The sequence below is a fragment of the Patagioenas fasciata genome, chromosome 2 (assembly GCF_037038585.1).
Source record: "Patagioenas fasciata isolate bPatFas1 chromosome 2, bPatFas1.hap1, whole genome shotgun sequence".
Taxonomy (NCBI): Eukaryota; Metazoa; Chordata; class Aves; order Columbiformes; family Columbidae; genus Patagioenas; species Patagioenas fasciata.
This window is the reverse complement of record NC_092521.1, coordinates 25,190,804-25,214,100: the sequence shown is the minus strand read 5'-3', so window position 1 is coordinate 25,214,100 and position 23,297 is coordinate 25,190,804. Positions and strand designations below refer to the sequence as shown.

The following is a 23,297-nucleotide window of genomic DNA, read 5'->3' as shown; positions in this document are numbered from 1 at the left end:
CTCCTCTATTGTTGAACGCTAGCAGGAGTAGAAGCAGTTCGCAGTGCTTGTGTTTATTTTGGGCTCTCCGCCTTTCCTCAGCAGCCACGAGCGGTCAAACCCTTTCTTTATCTGTTGTGAGAGATTGGAGGCCTAAAGCTATAGCTTTGTGCAGCATCAGGAAGTTCGTCTACATGAGGTACAGGGAGCGTGAATAATCTTTCTGGCATGTGCTCCAGCGGTAGCAGCGGCTCTGTACTGCACCAGACAGGGTCTCAGCCTGCCGCGGTGCTGCCGGCACCAGCGCTGTCCCCACGGGCAAACACCTGACTTACAGCGCTGGAAGGGACACCTGTACAAAGCTGATTTCCTCTTACCCTTACCTGAAGGGCAGGAAATGTCTTCTATGGTATTTTCAAAAATACCTTTGGAAATGAGCCCTCCAGAATGAGTCACAGCAATCAAAGCTTGTTATTTAATTGACCAAAGCCAGCAGTGGGGGAGGCATTGCCTTTCACAAATTTGGTCCAGGCAGTTCCCATCGCAAGGCTGGTTTTCGCATTGGGCACATGGATGGAGCAGGAGGACTGGCACAGAAAGACAGCTGCTTTGGGGAGTGTTTGGAGGGATTTAAGCTGTTCTGAGGTAAAATTGGGAGGTGGTAACAGTGTCAAAATGATTCAGGGGAAATGAGCAATGCAGATGTTGGTTTCTGTGTGAAACCTTTGCTCTCAAACTTGCAAAATTCAATCTGGGGCCTGTTGTTACAAAAAGAATATTTTTGCTGTGATCACAGTTACCCAAACCATGGTGTATGGCAGTTTTCCTGCAGCCGGTACCAGCACCATTAACAGCACCATTGTGCAGGCAGTATGGTTTCTCCAAGGAAGAAAATGGGGAGTCCTTAGAGCATTATGCATAAATTACATCCCTAATTATTAGCATCTTATTTCTCAAAAAATCCCACAACCGCCCGTCACCGTGGCTCCCACTGCCACTTCTGCCGAAGGCCCCGCCGCAGCTGACACAATGCAGTCAAGTGGGGTTTGCTGGGAAGAATTTGGCCTGCGAGTCCTTAAAAGCAGCACCACCACCTTGAAAGGAAACGGTGGGAACTAATTCTTTCCTTCCATTCTGTGCCCAGCTGTAGGACATTATCAGGGAAAGGAAAGCAAGGCATCTGCCTCATAACATAAAATCCTATTTCAAAATGACGTGGTTTTGGCAGGGTACATGTGGGCAGTGTAGGGATGCTAAATCAGGTGGGTTGGACTAGCTGATCTCCAGAGGTCCCTTCCAACTCCAACTGTTCTGTGATGATTCTGTGATTCTGATGTGCAGGCTGAAGGAGGTCAATGAACAGTGGCAGATGCTGGGGAACCAGTAACACAGCTGGAAATGGAAGGTGGATACTCTTCTGCTTATCACATTTCTCTGGGAAAACCTAGTGCTTTGAGGTGTAAATCTCATTTTCAAGTTTTGCACTTTATAGAGGTTTTGTGGGGGCTTTTTTGTTGTTTTTGTTTTTTGTTGTTTTGTTTTGGTTTTGGTTTGTTTTGGTTTTTGTTTGTTTGTTTGTTTTGGTTTTGTTTTTTGTCTAAATCATGACTCATTTCTGTACAAGGTTAATGAGGTTTTAATCGGACATTGTCACCTGTGAAATAGCTTTCCAGGTGTCATGAGGGAAGGCAGAGAAGTGGCAAACAATGATTGCAAGATGCCTGCTGGCTTTGTAATCATCAATGCTGAGGTCTGTTGCAACTAACTCCTGTTGGGTGACAGACCATAGTTACTTCTGCAGGAAGCCTAGGGGCAAATACAGCTTCTCCTTCACACAACTGACTTTTTTTCTGCCTTCAGTGGGAGTCTCTGCAATGGCTGTCAGGCTTTAGATGAATGCATTCAGGTAGTTAGCTTTCCAAAAAATTGAGTGTATATGAGAAATGCATCACTTCAGTGAGCTCAGACTCACCATCTGAATGGGCACTACCTGTTAGTAGAAGGGGAAAATCTGTTTTCTTCCTCCTTCTTACTTGTAAGATCTCTACTTAATCAACAGCTGTAATGCTTGCAAATTTTCATAGCCTTCTGGCTTAGATATTTGGGATATAACATCACTTTTAAAATATTAGTCTCTGGTTCTGTGCATACTAAATGAGTTACATCTAAAAGACTTCCATCTGGGGAAAAAGGGAGGCAATGTACCATTAATAACCCAGCTGCAAACCTCAAATTCTCTGTCCCATACATATACCCAGAGAACAGAAATTTGAGTGCATCTGTAAGTAATAAAATGTTTCCTTCCATATGTCAATTACTCATTGCTTTTCCGTTTGAGTTTCAAACAGCCACGACAGCCGTGTCAGATATTACTTCTTTGCTGCTCATCACACCAGCTTTCTTGGCTTCATCCACGTGGCATGAAAGTCTTTAATGTCTTACTCCTAAATAACCCCCACGTAATGGGAGGATTGACTGTAACGACAGCACTGAAAGGGGAATGGCTATGACAAGGCACTTTGTAATTTTATTTTTTTTTTAATGAAGTGTGCCATACTTTCTCAACTCTCCTATTGTCTGAAGATTGTTTTCAATTTTTTGCCATTGTAATTTTTATGAATGATTTATGCCTTTCATGAGATGATGTGTCAAAAAAACCCTTTTTTGCTTTGTTTCTTCTCTCATTTAGTGTCAGAATGAGGGATTTTTTAGTTATATCCTGGAGGATCTAAACTTATTAAATTAAAAATATTTTAAAACGCAAGCTTTAGTAAAATAAATACTTTGACATTTCAAATTCAGCATATATCTGGTATGGGAATATCTTTTATTTAGTACTCAATGGATGCTAATCTGCACTGCATCCATGAGATTTAGATTTATGCCAGTGTAGTCAATGACCAGACAGGAATTGGTGATCATTGGCATGTAGCCTGTGAAGTATTTAGGTCACAGGATTTTGCAGCATTATATTCTTGGGATAAAAATGTAAGTGGGATAACAATGACGGATAAGAATGCGATATCTGTCAAGAGGCAACGAGTGGTTTTTATGGCTTCAGGGCCAGATTAGAAGACTGATAACAGAGACATCCTTGCCTGGTGTTCCTGCCATTTTAATAGATCCGAAAATAAGTCTGCTACATAAAAGTGATGTTGGGGCCCTCATTTCAATCGTTAGCCATAGGAAATAGTCCTTTAAATATCTGGCCTTCGTAATAACTAGAAATAGATTTATGGAGTTAGAATTTGCAAACTTTTTTATTTTTCCCCCTAAGCATATTGAAATGCCAGTACAGACCTTTCTCTGTCCCAGGCTACTGACAACAGACTTGTTTTTCCAACTTATCTTTTGTGAACACCCTGGAAGTAGTCCATGGGCCCCCATGGATTCTCAGCTGACAAGTGAGAAAACGTTTCTAGAGCAAACATTAAATCAAATTTATTTTTACATAGCTTAAAATTGCAAAGTGTGTCTTCAGTGCTTGATACTCACTTAAGCACCATGAAGTATTCTTTTATTTTCATTAACTGTCTCTCATTTTCCTAAGCTTAATCTTCATGGAATTATTTTGAATGGCTGTACATTTTTTGTTAACTGTTGGGCTTTTCTTTTTATTTGAAACCTTAAGGCAATTTTCATTCTAAGTGTCTTGAAGCAGTTACATGCTTCTGAGTAAGTGGGAAAAGAGATGCAAGCTGTGGGTACAGAGAGGGTGCCCCTACTTTAAGTCTACTAGCCAGTTCACAAAGAGAGTCTGTTTGGAGACAGTGCAATGCATTTATTTATGAAAATGCGCTGGGATTCTTAAGCTCGAGTATGCTTCTTTGTGCCTTTGGTTTGAGAGGGTGCTTGTGTCTGCCCAAGTTCTACTAGACAAGAATCATTCATACTGGAAACGGTCTGAAACAAGGGGTTCTGGCCAGAGAGGCTGCAGAGCATCTTCCTCAGATGGAGCTTGACGTCTGATCAGAATGCATTTGGGGTTCACTGTACCATATATTAATATTTCTCCCTAGAGTAAATATTGTACTGGATCTATAAGACTGTGGGGGATAGTTCTCCCATTCTGGTGGAGTTGTGCCATCCACAATACTAGATATTAGATAATATTTCACATTGTATCCTTTGCGTCCATAGAATAAAATACTATGGGTACTCAAATTGCTGCTGAAAACTACCCAGGCTTTTCTTCCCTTACTGTTCCACTGTTTTCAGTTGGTTTAAGTTTTGAGAACATCTCAGCATAGCTAGAAATGGAAGCTTTTGGCTGCCAAAAAGCCATAATTCATTGAGTGAAAGGGTGTGAATATGATGGCGGAGAGCCTGGCTGACCAGGCGCTTGCAGCTTGGGCTGGGCTGAGTTAGCTGCTCAGCTGTCCACGAAAGCTGAACATTTAGAAGAACTGTCAGTATAATTTCTGCCTTCTCTGACTCCTGTGAGGCTGGAAAGAGCAAGAAAATGGGGACATTTGTTTTGGAGGGGCGTTGTTTCGAGTTTTTGTTTGGTTTTGGAATTCTACTGAGTTTGTTTATGATGTAGACAGAAATGGGATATAGCCAGGGAATAAATTGATTGGTAAATTCATATTTGTATTCTACACTGAAAGTTCCGGGCATGGATGTGTGATGCTTCTGTTCTCATGCAGACTAATTTTCATTCACTAATATTTGCAAACTGAAGCTGTTTCTCACTGTTGCCAAATGTAACTGGCAATTTCCTTTGTTAGGAAATTTCTCCCAGTAGGTCTTCAATTTTTTTTCCCAGCTTGGCTTTGGGTAATATTTACTACCTCTGATACCTTTTGAGTATTGTATGCCTTTTCTATACTCACGGTCAGCCACCTGCATTTCCTTTTAAATATGTTTTTTCCTGACCGATATTGAGGAGCGGGCCTGTTCTGTACCATGATTGTGGCTGAAAGTAAAATGGGGTGAAGTGGCTTGGTCCCTTGTGGTAGCCTGATCAACAGCAGGATATTTGTCCCGTGACAGGGAGTTGTTTTCCTATACGGAAACGGTCTCAGCTGTGTCTTAATTACAATACCACCTATACATCTACTGAGGCACTTCAGGCCTTCCCTTGGAGACATCTTTTAAAGGAATTAAGTCATTTGCTGATGACCAGTCATCATCTTGAATTTCTGCTTTGGCCTGCAGCCAGTTCCGGGCAGACCGTGTGAACTAGCAGCAGCAGCTGAGAGCAGGCCTTTTGTAAGCCTATCTTAAAAACAGGGCATTTTTTCCCCCACATATCCCACAGGTAAAAGCTACCATAGCAAGAGTACACTTTGACCAAGTATCATGTTGTTTCTCTTTTCCTCTTTAGAAGAAAAACAGGATAACATTGTTTTAGTTCAGAGCTGTTCAGAGTTTCAGGTACCCCCAGTGCAAAGGTCTTTTTCTCCAAAATACTGTAGTAATCAGGATAGCCTTTCTGCTTTCCATGAAGGATACTTTTTTTTATTTTAGATCAAACTGAAGAGCAGTTTTCTGCTGCAAAGAAGCTTATAAGGTTGGAACAGGAATCCATTGTTAAAAGCCTCTTAAAAAAGTCACAAATGTCTTCAACATTATTCTTTAGATCTGCAGGAAAAAATTTACCTCAGAAAGTCAGATGTAGGTCTTTGCATACAGGAATTGCCCATTTCACAGTTTGGCATGTCTTTAGGAAAGCTGCATTGAATGTTGCATGGAATAAAATGGGCAATCAGTGCCAAGCAGTAAAAAGTAAGGTGGAAACCCGTGGGACTCAGAGTAGCAGGTTTAGGTGAATATATGAGATAAAGAAAAGACTCAATTTGGTATTGTATTGCTTTTTGACTTGAAACTCCATTTGCAACTGTCCTGCTTTTTTTTCAACAAGACATAGCAAATGGATGTTCATAGAAATGCTGGTAAAAGTAACAGTAGTTAATAGCGGCAGGTACCTGCTCAGTCATCAGAGCTCCAGCGCTCCTGTAAGAAAGTGTGTGCTCTGTTGAGAAAGTGCAAGCTGCTGTGGGGGAAGGTCTTTTCTAGTCTCCCAAAGCCTGAATTGTCAGTCTAAAACCATGACTGATACCTTGTTCTATTATCAGCACATTTTAGCAGGATCTCTCTTTAGTGGGTAAATACTTGCAAACATAATGTAGTGAAAGTCACAAGAAGCCAACTTTTTAGCCTGTTGAAGCTACAGCTGTATTTTAGGAGATAAACATTCATTTTGGAATCAAAGCATCTTGCCTGACCACAATTTAGGAGATGTGTTACCTAATCTGTCTGGAAATGTCATAATCCTTAATCAACAGCACTGTCTTGGAAATGTTTGTATTCTGTAGTGCCAGTTGTTCATTCTAACTTGTAAAGAGTTTCATGAGGTTTGGCTCAATGTATCTCCGAGGTGGTTTTTGATATGTGCTCTCGTTGCTTTCCATTTGTAACCAAATGACAGACTTCATGTGACAGCCTATAGATTTCTGTATTCGAGATCTTGACAGAGGGCTTCAGTCCTGGGATTTGCTTCTTTCTTGTTACAGAGGCTCTGCAGAGTATATTGCAAATCCTATAATATTTATTCATTCATGCATTTAATGAGATGAAGTGTGATTTGAAGGGGGATTGTTTGTAAAGGTTGGGTGATATCTTAGTTTTCGTTGTGTAGCCTCGAATTTTTTTTATGCTGTAATTTTTACAAATTTCCTTAACAAGTTAGGTGAATGTGTTGTATAAACTGAAAGCATAAGCTCTTCAGTGTGCCATCATCAGCTTTGGAAACAGGAGCGAAGATTAAGAAGCTGCTAGGCTAGAGAACTGTTATCTTTTTAACCATTCCTTCTTATCTGTTTTCCAGAGAGCAGATTTGACCTCTGATAAAGATTTATACCTTGACAACAGCTCTGTTGAAGAAGCATCAGGCGTCTATCCAATTGATGATGATGATTATTCTTCTGGGTCAGGTTCAGGTGAGACAACATGTCACAATTGATTTTAAAAAGTGTAAGAAGTAATGCAATTATTAGAGGAAAAGCTGTGCAGTTTTCCTTTATAAGCTGGAGATGATACTTTCCGTGAGTACCATGAGGACTTGGCTCTCTATTTACGGAGCAGTGAGCATCCCTGCGGGCTGAGTTTTAAATATTAACTTTCTGCTCTTTCCCCTTACTCCTTAGTTGCATCATTTCACTGTGTTATTTTCTCTCTGCTGTCCCTCTGGCTTCTGTGTAGATCTCTCTGGAGTTTACAAATAAGGATTAGAGAAGACTTAGTTCTCCCATAGCATAATGCTAATTTAGTAGTCTGTAAGAAAACACAGCAGCAGCAGCAAACTTGTTTTCTCTTACATGCATTCAGGTTCACGTAAACATGGTGTTCACTTCTTTTTTGCTGTTGATTTTTTAAAATTTGAAAGTCTGTATACTGCCAAAAGCATGATGGTTTTCTCTGATGTAATTACATCCATATAGTGAATAATGAAATTCATAAACACAGCATACTGAGTTTTCAGACTTCAACAGTCATTAGAGGCAGGGAGTGAGCTCATCATTTGTCAAAAACTGTCAATGAAACCTCATTAATCATTTGTTTTAGAAAACCTCTTTGTGGTGAGTCTTTTAGACTGGCTGGGAAGTTCCAACCTTTAAAAGTTAAGTGCAGGATTTTATGCTAGTTCTGGAAGAGAAATTTGCTTATTGTTGTGAGCATTTGCTGAGCTGTTGTCGAAATCCCATTTATTTTCCAAATGTGCTACTTATTTGTTTGTTATTGCACTTTTTGTAATCTGTCTTTTGATGTTTATATGTACTTGTGTATTTTTAAAGGGTGAACCTTGTCTTTGTTACCTCGTAAGACAGAGCTGTCATTTTTTCAGATTATTTCTTGGTTTTTCTTTCTTTTGGAGCTTTAAAGGTATGTTAAAATGAAGTCTACAGAGGTCTGATTGCGCTGCCAGGCAAATCCAGGCCCATCAGTGATTGGCACCTGGGTAATACCCTGCATTTTGGGAGTCCTCCACAGGGACAGTTTAATGTTCCAGTGTGATCAGAGGCTTAATTGGACATCCTTGCTGTAGACTGAGAAGAAATTTAACATTTCATTTTGAAAAAAAAAAAAAAAGAAAAGTCTGTGATTTCATCCAGTTTCTAGGACTAAGAAAAAGTCTGATGTTTGAGCAAACAGCACTTTCAGTCACCATCCCATTCTCTCATGTCTTCAGATGCTGTTGACTTGGTAAGCTTCAGAACAGGAGATGGGTTGACAAAAAATAGCAGTATGGAGGATTATCTGTTTTGGTTTTTATTTCGTCTCTCTCTGGAGTTTGGCTGTTTCTAGTATGGATGATTCAAAATGCAGCCCTGCTTTTGAAGTGAGAAGGACTGTAGGAGAACTGACTTCAGATTTTATTAACCCATCCCCACGGTAAAGGTGCAGCCAGGACAGAAAGTACCTCTAGACTTTGCCAATAGTAACACCTTGGCTTTCCTCTGTCTCTTTTCCTGTGCTCAGCCTTGAGCCATGAGTGGAAAATGGAATATATAACACACGCTGATGCTACCTCTGGCAATCTCTCTTTCCTACAAGAAAGCAGGAAGAATCTTACTGTAGACTGATACTATCTGGATGCCCCTCCATAGAGTTCATGTGACAGTACCAAAATCTAATTCTTTGGAGCAAGAAGTAGTCTAAATTAAAATAATCTTCTAAGCAATCTGTGAGGCCAGTTTTATTTGCTTTAAAAAAAACTCAACAGAGAAGCAAATTAGCATGCCCTCTCCCGTTCTAATCCTGTACTTACTGCTGTCTCCACTTTATGAAGTAGAAAATCTCCTGCAAAGGTACCCATGATCAATTTTCCTCACATTATGTTGAATATGTCTCTCTTTACCTGATACGCAGTGATGTAGTGTTCCTAGCAGGAAGAGCCTTCCCACTCAAGAGTGGTTTTCTTGCTATCTGATTCCATTCCAAGCAAATAGATCCAAGATGACAACATGCTGACTTCTTTCCTTGGTATGAAAATTGTTAGCTGCCACCAGGCCTATGGAGATAAACAGGAATTGTCAGCACCACCATTAATGCCCTTGCAGGTCTGCGAGCAGCATTAACATGGACAAGTGTCACTGTAAGCACGACACATTTCAAACTAGAAATTGGCTGAAGGCTTTTTCTAAGGAGAAAAAAAGGTGACAGTGTTGGGTTTTTTTACTTTCCTTTCACAGCCTCCTTAGTCTTCATGTGCATTCAGCTACTGACGTTTGCCTGCCCAAGTGTTCAGTGCAAATCATTTGGTCAAGAGTTTCTGAAGGGGCCATGTCTGTTTCCTGATTGTCTTGGATCAACATCAGAAAGTTCATAGTGAATTCATTAGTCCATTGTTTCCTTCTTGCAGTCTCGACCTCTGAGGAGATGCATCAGTGTGTCATCACTCTTTTTAGTGTAAATGTTTGTGTATTGCATAATAATAAAAGAGTAAAAGTAAGTTTTTCTGCCTATATACAACCTCAAAGCTTTTATAACTCTTGTTGGTTTTTCCTCTGGCATAGAAGATCTTAACTGAGCCCTGGTCTTTCAGGTACATGGAAGTGGACCTGCTAAGCAGCATGACTACCCTTATGTTAAGGAAAGCCACCATCTCTGTTAGATTTATCTACATGTTCTTCGGAAAACTGTATAATTCTTGTGTCTTAAGTTACTCCTGGTAGATAAGTCCATGCAATACATACCAGAATCTGATGCAGATTTTCTTTCCCCTTCTTCTCTTCCCCCAGTCTAATATTTTTCAGTCAATAGCAGCTGGAGTTGAGAATGTGAGCTCAGGATGAATTAGGTCTAGACTGACAGTCTTAAGACTGTTCTTGTAAGAAAGTTATGATGGTGGGATTGGAGCTCCTCCAGGAAACACAAGAGCAGCTCTAACGGGAAGCTGAAGTTCCGCTCCAGGGCCCAAGAGCAGTTTAGGAGCTCAGTGGCAGTGTGGTGTGGGGCTAGGTGACAGGTGGTGGCAGGGCTGGTGACCATGTTTTTGGGGGGAGGCATGGGCATGCTCCCAGGTGCTGAACAGGAGCTGGCGCAGGCGCCATGGCCGATGGAGGCTTTTCCAGGCCCCAGTGGCAATGTGCTCGACAGACACTCCAGATGGGGTGACACCCCTCTCCTAGAGTGCTTCTCCTCCGGTGGGCCAGGAAACACAGCAGCTATTCATTTTTCTACTTCCTAAGGTCCCATTCATCTGTGCCTTTCAGCTTGGCTTGGAACAAGAGCTTCTTCTGTCCACCTGCTACACCAGCCCCAAACATGTTTTATGACATTGTCTGTCTTGTTCTCCAGGTCCTTTAACACAAAAACCTACAGTGATACTGTTTGAAAGTGTGTTTTTCTTGTGCTGGACAGAATCTTCAGTATACATCAGTTCAGTTAAGACTCTTCCTTTTACTTTCTTCAAGTTTTGTTGTTTGTTCTTTTTGTTGTTTGTTTCTTGGTTTTCTTTGTTTGTTTGTTCCCTGCTCAGGTGAGGATTGCCAGAGACACAACATCCTTGCGCTGTCCCTATTTCAGCTGCAGTTCCCTGATAGGGCACTAGTGTTAAGTTTACAGTGTCATCTCTGGCTACCTAATGCTGTGTTGATTAAGGGTTGTGTTGGAGGCTTTGCAAGGGGGTGAGATAAGCCAGCTAAAAATGTGTCATTCTGGTATGTGCCACCTTGATGATAGAGATGAAAGGTGTGAAAGAGATGGTGGATATGTGTGTGCTCACCTTATGACAAGTTTGCTTGTGGTGGTAGTACTCCCAGAGTGTGATGTGCAACAGCAGATGAACTTGATGCCAAAAGATAGGGGGAAATTATTGGATTTGTTTGGTAGGAAGGGTTACTCATTGGCTGCTTTGCAAGTAGTGCTAACTACTGTGGGCTTTTTGTAGTATACAGTGATTTAAGCTGGCAGAGTCTTGATTTTTTGACAAGTTTCCTCCAGCATCAGGAATGTGAAAGAGCGTTTGCTTTCCCGTCATCCAAGGGGCAGCTAATAGACACATCATTGAGGGCTATATTAGATATTTCCAATACTACAGCACAATTTAGAGCTATTTTGAGCACTATTAAGACAGCAGTTGGGCATTCTGAAGAGGCTGCAATGGATATATGATGGTCGAGAGCTCTCAACTCTTTACCACAGAGATGGAAATGGGTTTAATTACTACAGGTTTTTTGCGGTGCCCTCTCTAAGAAGGTAGTATCTGTTTGTAGAGGGACTTGTGACAGTTAGTACCCAGCACCATCACCCAAGCTGACCCAATCCAGAAATCATCTAAAGAGAAAGTGATTTTTTGAAGAGGAAGAAGTAAGCTCTTATACTCCAACCATTTCACAGGATTCATCTTAGCAACCTAGTTGGAAGTTTTGCTCATGGTAGTCTGTAGGTTTTTTCCTTTCCAATCCTATTTAGACCAACTCCATGCCAAGCAGAGACCTCTCTAAATAAGTCTAATTAGAAAGCAGGAGCCATGGGGATGTGCTTGAGCCAGTACCTGAGTCAGGTCTAAACTATAGGTGCCCCGATGTTTTGGGGATTGTCAGGATTCCACTGAGATCGTACAGAAGAGGAGTTGGGTGCCTTTGACGCAAATCTAGTGACTAGTCCAGGAGCTAGATTAGTCACCCGTTTGTTGGGAGACTGGAGATCTGCATCTTCCATAGCCAGAGAGATTCAGACCTGTTACACCATTTTATCTGACAGACACAGCTATTGCCTAGAGCGAAGGTGGCATTTAAGGATCTGGAGGAGCAGTTACGATTAAATGGGGCTTATAATTTCATAAAAAGAAGAAAGTAAAATTCTGTACTCTCAAAGTATGTTTTATCAGATCTCTAATCTGTTCATCAATTTTAATTTCCTTGACTGTGAGAGTCTTGTATAATTTGGAGGAACTTCGGAAGGTAAAGCAGGCTGAGCTATCCATTGGGCCCATATTTCACAAAGAAAACTCTTGAGGCAAAGCCAGAAAATTTCTTCCTGTTGGATGCCTTTCCTTACCTCTGTTTTGAAGCAGGATGTTGTGTTTTTTGATCTTTGAGCAGCATTTCAGGAAAATACCTGGTTCTTGTTGTGAGGTCTTTATCCCGGAGGTTGCACTGTAATTTTGGTATCTCTGAAGGCTTTTCCAGTATTATTCTGTGCTGGTAGCTTTAATGTAGTACTTTTTAAAAAATTACTCCAAATTTTCTTTTCTACAGTACAGAAGCTATTTTAGTTGTTGTTTTGTTAATGCCTGTCCTTTCAATGCCAAATGTATATAATTCTTGATCATGAGTTCAAAACTTTGTTATAGTCTTATTTTCAGCCTTTTTTCTTTCCCTACAAAAATAAGATAAAAAGTCAGTTTGGAATGGATGAGTCACACTATTCTGCTGAAAGACGATATGTTTTTATTTGTTAGGAATTACTCTTATGCACATTTGCTGGATTTATTACCCAATAGTTACTTGGGTAACCAGTGTCTGTAATGAGTAGAACACATTGAGATTCCTAAGGAGTGGTCCAAGAATAGGTCGATCTTTTCCTCTTTCAGACCTCTCAATAATTTAGTCTCTTGTCTGTGTCTTCTTCCTTCCAGTATCTCTAAAGGATATTTATTAGACATGTCCATTACCTTATTCTAAAGGAGCCTTCATACTCCAGCTGGACTTTGAATGAGGAGGAAATTAAATTTAAGGTCATCTTTAGGGAGTTTTCTCTCCTCTTACTCTTTATTTCAAAATAAAAAGGCTGCTGAATTATGTGAAGTTTAAAAGTACGTGAATTTCTAGTAACTGAAACATAAAATAATGGCAGTCTTACTGTAGACAGAAACTACTTGTTTTTTATGTTTGAATGTTTAATAGATTTGCTGTAGAGGAGAGATTTTGTTGTTGAAGCAGTGTGCTACAGGGAAAAACTGTTCAGTTCATGTGGTTTAAGTCAAGTCAGGATAAAGATGTTTACTGATCGATTTATTCATGATGCGCAATTGACTGGCCGTCATTAAACTGTACTTTTGGGCTTAGCATCAGCAATACAACAGATAACCACAATACTAGCCACTTAAAAAATGGTAACATGCAACTACAAATTTCCAGCTGCCCCTCTGTAACAGATCCCAACACACACCACACACACACACAGATTTGTGCACAGACAGCCCCCCTGTCTCAGAGGCCCTAGGGTGTACAAGCTCCTCTCAACTGGCTGTGCAGGACCCTTTGCCCATACACCCCCACCGTGAGAGACACAGATGTCCCCAGCCCTGTGTGATCCCATGGCCCCACCACCTCCTGCCACGCCCAGGAGGTGACCCTGCACCCCAGGGTGCAGGTTCCAGGGGTGCCCGTCTGGTGGCTGTGGGAGAGCTGGAGGTGGCTGCTGGGGCACCCTCTGGGTGGGAGGTGGCACTGCCAAGCCCCAGCAGAGCCCTCAGTGCCATGGGGCCACATCAGACAGGGTCACACCAGCCCTGATGGCTGCTGCTGACACTCCAGGGTTTTTCCCCATATTACAAGCGTTTATGCTTTTTTCATACTTCTTTTCAGGCTGGATCCTCTGTTTCAGAAATATCGTGGTAATTTCCTGGTTACTGCTTAATCCGGCCAGTGATCTCTTCTTCCTCTTGCATGGGATCACTTAGGGTTAATGTCACCGTGACAGTTTGGGGCACATGGTTTGCTTTTGCTTCTTTAACTTGGCAGGCATTGTCATCCAGGCCCTTTGCCTAGGATGAGCTGTGCAAGCACCCCTACCTTGGTGTCATCATGAAAAATGTAATTGTTCTGGAAGAATTTCACAGGTTAATGAAATGTCACCTTTTTTGTCTCCAGGTGCTGAAGAAGATGAGGATACTGCAGTGATAACAACATCCAGAATACTTCCAAAGTTACCAACAACTAGTGATGCATCTAGGGCTGAGACTACCACAGTGAAAACGCAGACCAAGGTGCCTGCACAAACAAAGGTGTGTGGCTGGAGAGCATCACCATTTAAAATGGTTCATCTGTTCCCCATTGATGGCTTGATATTAACTTTGTTCGGTTCATATGGATTGAAAAAACTCTCACAAACTTAATGCTACTGCAGCCTGTTAAATGAATAGGGCTGCTGGGATTTATTCCTGCTAGAAAGTCTGCATAGGGACATCTGCATTTCACATGGAAGAAAAGAGAGATGCAAAAAAGAGTGATACACAAGACAGTTTCTCATTATAACTTTGAGACCGGGCTGTACCTTTTTTACATCTCTCAAAGAGGTATTCAAAAATTCTACGTGAAACTTCCCTTCTCAAAGGAGAATGTTGTGTGGTTTGGCTATATTTTGAACACTTGCCAGGTTCCATTTAGTATTTCAGAATTTCCTTCTACCGCCATGGGTAATACTGTCTAAGTTACCCTCAAAGGCATTCTGAATATGACATACGTGATGTGTTAATTTCAGAATTGTTATTTCATGCAGATGCCATTATTCTTATAAATACAGTCAATATTTAACAGCCATTTGCTAAATATACTTTTGAGGGTTTTAAACTTGTGGATAGTGTTTTTCATTCCAACATCATGATGCCACATAGATCCAGTTACAACATCTAGCACAGCTTCCTGTGGCCAAAGAGCTTCCCATGTGTTGTGTTTATGGGTATTGTGGAGTCTGTGCGTGGAGCCACAGCTTCATGGCTGCCCATGACGGGCAGTGATTGTGCTGACTTGGTGCTCCCTGTCTGTAAGCAATGCTTTGTTTTCTGTTTTGTGCCACAGTCACCTGAAGAAATTGATAAAGAGGAAAGGCCTGAGACAGATGCCAAGAAAAAGAGCGATGAGCCAGGGGATGACACCGATGTATTCACTGAGAAGCATTCAGAAAATCTCTTCCAGAGAACAGAAGTTCTGGCAGGTGAGGTGTCATTTGACAACATCCAACTTGCCAGAAATAGCACAGAAAACAGAAAGCATCCATATCAAATAATGCAAACTCAATGTTTGTGTTTTCTTGATAGATCCTTAAACACATTCATGGGGGTAGCCAATGGTTGATTTGATGAGAATGAGATGGGCATCTTCTGGAATTATGTAATAGCGAAGTCTTGCAAATTGATTTGATGCCTGCAAGTTGAATACTGCCTGCTGAATATCTGGAGCTTCCACAGCTCAGAAATGAGTCGCAATTGGGATTGGGCTCACGATGCAGAAATGTATTTCTCACCCTCACTCCCGAGAGCACATCACTGTCTGGTCCATCTGGTGCAGATGGACACTGCAGGAGGAGCTCACTGCAGGGGTGGTTGGATGGCTGGATGGAGAGGGATGGATGGCTGCTGTCCTTAGGATACAGAAGGTCTCTTTCCATGCCTAACCCAGGGAGGCACAGGCTGGCCACCAGTGTTTTCACATGGCTTTCATACACATGAGGGGATTTTTTGCAAAAAAACAGTGTTTACAAGTATGCTTTTCCCCCACGTCCTCGGAGGGAGTGTTGTTTGGCCTTCGTGGCTCCTAGTTTTGGACCACATATTTCTCTGAGCACCGAAATGGGAAATAGCCTTAATATACAGATCAGTGGAAGTATATGGGTTTGCTCTTGAAGTCTGGTTGGAGTTGATACTTTCTACACACTTGCAAGTGCACAATGAATGTAATGACTCTGTCCCTACAGCTCCATGAAATGTTCTCCTGGTACTCATTAACAGGAAATTCATTTCAATCTAGAGTCAGAGTGAAAACTGATGGAAAAAAAGGCAAAATCCATTTCTTAGCTAGTGTAACAAAATAGCTCTTTTAAAGCTGAAAATGTTAACTGTTGAAAAATGAGTTTGAAAGAAACAAGTGTTATTATTATAAATGAAGACAACTTTATGCTCTGGCAGTATGGGTGGCTTTCTTAATTGAGGTTTTGGAAAAAAATTAATAACTTTTTAAAAAGTGGGTTGTTGGATCACTGACTTAGAGGTACAATGTGCTTTTAAATGATTAACTTCATGAACATAAACAGACTTTCTGAGAATACATTTCAGGATACTAGTAATCAAGACATTTGCATAATAAGAGACCTTTTCTGTAATTTGAAAGTAATGGCAAGCTCATTGTGTGAGATGTAAAAGAAACATGATGCTAAACGTCTTTTTCTGGCATGTTGTGAATCTCTGTTTCTTTGATTACAGCTGTTATTGCTGGCGGAGTTATCGGTTTTCTTTTCGCAATCTTCCTTATCCTGCTGCTGGTATATCGCATGAGAAAGAAGGATGAAGGCAGTTACGACCTTGGTGAACGTAAACCATCCTGTGCTGCCTATCAAAAGGCACCTACTAAGGAGTTTTATGCATAAAATTCCTATTTAGTGTCTCTATTTATGAGATCACTGAACTTTTTTAAATAAAGCTTTTGCATAGAATAATGAAGATTTTTTTTTTTTTCATTAAAGAGCCATTGCGGCACCTTTATGATAAAATCCCATTGTATTTAAAACTTTTCATGTATTCCTTTAAAAATGTAAAATTAAAACTTAACATTTGCAGTGTTCTGTGAATAACAGTGGCAAAGCATTATTTTATAAAACCATTGATGTTCACGGAATCATTTTTAAAACTTTATGCATAAATATAAAATAATGAAAATTATTGTTTCATCCTATGGTTCAATGAAAGCTGTTTAATTTTTGTCGGCATGTCTCAGATTGATCTTACAATTTAGTTTTTATTTCATTAATTTATCTGTTTCCAACAAATGCCTTTTTGTAGTTGTCATGGTGCAATTTGTCTTCAGATAATTCAGATGACAGTAACTTTTAGTGTAAATGTAATTTTTCAGCTATGTAAACTTTAACCTCCACTTTGTATAAATTCAAGTGTCAGAATATCAATTTTACACTTTGCATTGTTTCTCAGCGTACCTGTAGCTTCAGTGAGATTTGTAACAGCAAATTAATGTGTAAAATTGGATTATTACTACAAACTGTGTAGTCATATTCTTACTAAACAAATCTCCTGTAAGGAAGATTTGGAGTAAGCTACTGACAAACCTAAGCAAACCCAAAGACTCTAACAGTATTTTGAGAAGTTTCTGCAGATTTCTATGGCCACTGTATTTGTTAATTATTTGCAATTTGAAGGTACAAGTAGGGGTTTAAATTTTTGTTCTTTGAAAATTCATTTAAGTTGTAAACGTCTTTTAAAGCCTTTGAAGTGCCTATGATTATATGTAACTTGTCGCAGACTGGTGTTAATGAGTATATAACAGTAAAAGAAAATGTTGGTATTTTATAAGCACAGACAATTCTAATGGTAACTTTTGTAGTCTTACATGGATAGACATAATTGTAATTTGGGAACATAAACACTACTGAATAAATCATGTGGCCTAATACTGAGAATTCCATTGTGATATACTTTTGTACGCTTTTCATTTTATGTCTACTTGCTTATGTTTTAATGTCACAGAGTACATCTAGTAGAGCTTAAAAATCCAGACCAAAAAAAAAAAAAAGGCGGCTAATCAGGCTGATCCTTGGACCAGATTTATTGCTGAGAAAAGTGGGAATGTTTAAGTCTTGCATCTGGTGTATGAGTTATGAGTCATTCAACCTTTGCATTATACTTAATGGCAGTATTGACACAGACCTGTCCGTCCTGCAAATGTTGTTTTCCACACTGTAAAATTCAAAGGAGTACCCGGTTTCATTTATTGTGTATATTGGTTTTTGATTTGTTGTTCTTGTTTGGTTTTCCCCCGGTCTTTTGGAGGATTTTGATTTATTCTGCTCGGACTCCAGCAGAAGAGTTGAGAGAAGTGGAATATCTTCGTAAGAGAAGAAAGACATATTCCAAGTAGAAGAGAAAAGGCTCTGTTGCTTAGACCACAGATAGGTGTTGGATAGAGGGGCAAGTGGAGAAGATGATAGTCTGCCTCCTTATATTATGCTTTGTAACAGACAAATGGCTTCGTCTTCTGCTCTGTTAACCTCCTCATTTTTCATTTTTGGGATTTTCAAAATATAGGTGTTCAGGATGTCAAGCTGAACTGCTTCTCAGAAATGGCAATGTACTGTAAATAAGATCTGGTAGCTCTTCAGATAAGAGTTGCGTAACTTGTATTTGTTGCTGTCCCAAGTTCAGTGGTCATTTAGGAACAAACAAATGCTATCCTGTGCTATAATATTTAATATATTGCTTTTTAAATTACTTATACTTACTGGCAAGTTTTTCAAAGCCATACAAGTTCAACAAGTAAAAACAGGGTAAGAATTTAACAGGTATATCTTATTGTGCAATATTTAGTGAAATTCAATTAGTAAAATAACTGCTTGAAATAACTGTGCCAAGAAAAGAAAGTTTCTGGCAAAAGCTGTGCCACTGCTGTAAAATAAAGCATTTGTTAAAGTGCCAAAATAAAGTCTACCATGCCTAAACTAATACTTTATTTGTATAGTCTGACATCCAGTTTTTTGAAGCCCACTTTGCTTAAGGTATAATAGTAGATCTAGATTTTCTTTAAGGGTGCAGTGAATATCACTGTAAGTATAGCTACGAATATTAAACACTAGATAAGTTATCTCGTCCTTCTTCATAAGCAAATTAATATTAAGAAGCTATTTTTTTATATTTGTGAACATTTGTGCCTGTATACCTAACGCACAGGACACTTCATCCAACATAGACATCTGTTGTAATTATGCAGGTTACCAAATATTATGCTTGTCGGGTTTCCCCTGCATCTGCTTTGCAAGCAGGAGCAATGGTAAACTTTCAGCTCCGTTTCACCACTCACGATTTCTTTTCTCCATACACATCCATTATCTGCTCTGTTACACGCAGAATAGGTTTAATGCTTCAGCTACGTACATGGACATAAAGTATCGCAGTCCTCCCTCCCTCCCTAATAAAAACTCAAAACTTCAACATGCAATGGGCATGATAGTAGCATTTATCATTTTGTGATCTCTTTGCCTTTCTCTTTTCAGTGCCAAACCATACTATTAGGGAAAAATTCTAACAGAGCTATCGTCCCGATGATACACATCGGTTCAGTTCTCATCAGTCAGAAAACCAGGCTGACGCAGACACCTGGCTTCCAGCAACGCTGTTCAGAAGAAATGGGCAGCTGAATGCACGTCCCAGCATGAGCTGCTCTTCACTTTTGCTTCCCTTTTGTTCTCCCCTTCCTGGGTGTGTTTCTAGCAATACTCTGGCGACTCATGGATGTTGCTGGGCAGCTGGGAGTGCTGGTGCCAGGCAGTGGATGCTATGCCACATGCCCACAGCCAGCAGCGGCATCTGTACCTCTGGGATGGGCTTTTCCTAAACACCCGGGGCTCATTTCTGCTGGAGCTGCTGTAGCAGCTCTGAAATTCCTCAGCAACTTGATCCGACGCCTCCTTGTGATTGATAGGCTCTAGTGTTTATCAAAATGCCATTTTGCTTTGATTTACTCTGGTTTATAAATGGTTACTTCCTCAGATTCTTTGCAAATGAAGCCTGATGTAAGTAACGTAAAGCGTATGTTAAAAGAAGTCTCTCACCTTTGGTTTATTTGTGGAAAAATAACCTCAGAAGTTGAGTTCCTTGTTCTTCTGCTTGCCAGCTTTAAAAGTGAATTGTAGCTCATGTTTACAGGCTGTGTTGCTATTTTTCTCTTCACTTTGAACATTTAACTTCATTGAAATAGGATAAATTAAAACCAAAGTTGTCCTTTTGTATCTCCTAACAAGAGAACAGCGTATTTGCAGCTTTGGTTAGTTGTTGCTCTTTTTTTTTTCCCTTGGAGCTGTGTAACTGAAATGATGGTGGAGTGCAGTCTTAAATGACAGATACTATTTTTAAGCAACATACGGAATACAGGAAACTTTTGTAAGGAAAGAAGTATCCAGATAAACATTAAACAAAATCTGTGGATGTGAGGGAAATGATGATAGCATACTTAGTATTACATTCTTTGTTTAAGTAAGCAAACAAGGGGAAAAGGAATCTGAGGGGAAAAAGACCTCTATGGAAACTATTCTTACAGATGGAAGTAATATAGCCGGTTTTTAAAATTTACAGTTGGTTATATTTGTAACTTAGCACTTGCTTAGTCATACTGGCATCATTTTTTTTAAGGAATTTGCAGTATTACTGATCATGAGTTTTAATATTAGGTTTGTTACATTTAAGCTCTTGCCTGTGTATGACAGAGTTCTGAACTGTGGTGTGAAAACTCCATGCTGTGAACTTTTGGAGCATTGCCTTTCCAAAACTTCTTCAGGTTGAGGAAGCACAACTTCGCTGTGCAGTTTTTCTGAGAAAAGATATAGCAAGTATCCCTCTTCCTGGCACCTCTTCCGGTCCTGGGGTGGTTTATGGCTGAAGCAGAAGAGCGTTTTTGCCAAAGAGCTGGGGCAGGAGGGGGATGCTGACATGTGCGTTTCATTTCCTCCTGACTCTCGGGCTGACCAGGCGCTGAGTTCAGCTGCGTGGGTGGGAGTGGAGGAGCTGTAACCCAACCCTGCCAGTGGAAAAGATGCTTTGCTGAGATTTCTTCCTCTGTGAAGTAACACAAGGTTTCTTTGGTGGTGGTTTGGTTTGGTTTGGGTTTGTGTTTGTTTTTTTTTCTTTCAAAACAAACAAATGATAAAACTCAAGCTCAGTAGAGATAGAAATGGAAATGTGGGCTCCTGCCCTGACCACTGTGAACCAATTTCACATGTGTATCAGATACGCAGTGTAGCTGCTCACGTGGGTGGAAATCTGAAAAACCCTCTGTGTGTCTGCATTAGCTGAAGTTAGTTTCTAGTGGGGATGGAGGGGAGGAGGGGACAGGGCCCATGTAGAACTACAGACGTTAAATTGGGGTGATTGGAAAGAAGGCAGGAAGAGAAACCGTCCTGACAGCCCACATTTTCCACTGGAAGTTACAAGGCATTTTGTTTTCTTGAGTTGTTGCCGTCACACTGAATTTGCTCTTAACAGAGAGAATCTGTAGGCAGAAAAGGGAGTAGATGTTGGTGTCATATCCTTAGAGATTCTCTTGCTTGCACACAGCTTCCCAGCAAGTCGGGGTTCTGTGCTACCTGTTGTACAAGTTGCCAGTCGCAGCTTCTGCTGGCTGCGCACCCCTCAGATTTGCAGAGGAACTGCTACAGCAGAATGGTGGAGGATCTACCAGGCTGACCCTGGGCGCCTTCAGCTACACAGACGAGGTACTGGGAGGGTGGCATGAAGCAACAATTAGGATGCTGACTTGTACTCAGAAGCATTTGAGTTGTCTTTTGTCCATGGGAGGTGGGAAGAAACAGATGAGCCGTGCAACCAGGACTTTGCAGTTGAGATGTGCTATTGCACATTGAAGCAACTTTCCATTTCTTCTCCGTGCTTGGGAGATGTCAAGCTTTCGCTACCCCTAACGCCTTTTTAATTCACATTGCAGCTTTAAAACTGCCATAGTTGGGCTAGGCCTGAGGGCCACCATCTCTCATGGTTGAAGGTCAAGTCCAAGGAATTCTTCCAGCCTGGCAGTTCAGCCCCAGCCCAGAGTGAGAGGAAGGGAATACTTGTAAAAAACTTCCAGAGAAACATTACAAAACCTGTGATAGTTTAAGTTCTCTTAAGATAGCTTAAGTTCTCTGTAGGGGGTGACTCTAACTCATTTAGATTTCTTCTGGGGCATTATGCAATTCTTTTTCCCATGGATCTTGTGCTGATTTGTCGAATGCAGAGGAAGCTTCTGATTTTTTTTCTATTTTTAGTCCTAAAATGAACCCAGTGCTTACGTATAAAGAACAATAATTTCACCAGACAAGCTACTTGGAGCTTATCTAGTGGTGGGAAACTAAGTTCAGTGGAGGAAAAAGTTCTGTGTCCTAGTTACCCACCCACCTTGTATGGCCATGTAGTCCTGGATTCTAAACAAAGTTGGGTGCCCTTTTTGCTGAGCTCCTGCAATGGAACAGGAGCTTTCTCTAAACACTACAACTCCACAGAGAATACCAAAGACAAATGGGAACAGACTCACTTTTTGATGTAACTATTCTCTTCTCCCTTATACTCCCCTTTCTAAATGTAGAGGCAGCAGAGAAGTCAGCAATGATCACACTAAACAGAAACACACTGAAAGAATGTAAAACAGTCCGAAGTTCAGTTTTCATCATTTATCCCTATAATTTTCCTTACCGCAGAGCTAACAGAAGAGTCTCTTGTGAAGAGAAGCGGAGCACGTGCTTCCTCCTGGAGCAGCCCTCAGTGCCAGCTGATTTAATGCTGACTTGGGGAAAAACCTCTTCTTGGGAAGGAACAGCTTGTGGGGCTGAGTCTCAGATTGCAGAGGGCAAAGCTTAACCCCCTCTCAGACAGAAACGCTGGAATGAAGGACCCTGCCTTGGCCTGGTGCCAGGCTGGGGGCTCTGACCCCTTCCTGCTGGTGAGGCAAAGCTTTGGGAGCAGCTCTGGAAAATCTTCATTATCTGAGCTGCATCCCATAGGAAAACCTTCCCTGAGAATCACAATCAGTTCAAATTACTGACTGCAATCAAAGCAGCAGCAAGTAATCTTTCTTTAAACCATCAGCTTTCACCTCTTCAGCTATTTTCTTAAAGAAAATTGGTTTTCATTGGCCGGTAAACAAGACGACTTGTGAACTTTAATTTAATTTTTACAGTAAATTTTATACTACTTTTTGCTCTGCAGGAGCACACACTATTTACATAATTATGATGTTATAAAGCTTAACTTCCATTTTTATGTTCTAGTTTTTTCATTATGTTTTGTTAAATATCGTAAGTATTTATTTACCAGATGATTTAGCTTATAGCTTTTATTTGTTTCAACTTGCTTTTCAATGGAAACTGAGATTTCATTAAGAATGTATAAAATTAGCAGTTCTTATAAAGTGAAATATATTAAGCACATCAGAACAAAGATTAGCAAAATTATTTTTACTCTAAAGCATATGTAATGATTGGAAGTAACTTATGTATTAGTCAACAACATTTTTGCTAGTTATTTATTCCAATTGCAATGTCTGTTAAGAGTTTAAAACCAGTAGGTCTCAATCTTCTTTTTTACCATTGGTAGGAAGAGTACAAGCTTTCCTGCTTTTTCAGCTTCTAAGTGGTTTTATAAAAAAAGCCTGAAAATAAATAAAAAATAAAAATAATTTTATACCTACAGAAGAGCTGTCAAAGAGTCTAAAGCTTTCTTTTATCATTTCAAAAACTGGTTACAGGTGCTCAGCCATGTGACTTCTCCCAATTCGTGGTTTGATTCTTGTAACATCTCTGGCAGTAGAAATCATCAATTTTTCTCTGCCGGTCTGTATTTTTTATGACACATATTCAACCACTAAAAGCTAAGTGGAATT

General features: G+C 40.4%; 1 protein-coding gene across 1 annotated transcript in view; it reads left to right on the top strand.

Annotated features, from left to right (window-relative positions):
- Positions 1-18,386, top strand: part of SDC2 (syndecan 2) — a 58,068-nt gene extending 39,682 nt beyond the window's left edge. The window contains exons 2-5 of the mRNA XM_065831858.2: positions 6,812-6,923; positions 13,806-13,939; positions 14,733-14,868; positions 16,133-18,386. Coding sequence (XP_065687930.1) covers positions 6,812-6,923; positions 13,806-13,939; positions 14,733-14,868; positions 16,133-16,296 — 546 coding nt within the window. The 3' untranslated portion in view covers positions 16,297-18,386. The remainder of the gene's footprint in view (positions 1-6,811; positions 6,924-13,805; positions 13,940-14,732; positions 14,869-16,132) is intronic.
- Positions 18,387-23,297: the final 4,911 nt, after the last annotated feature.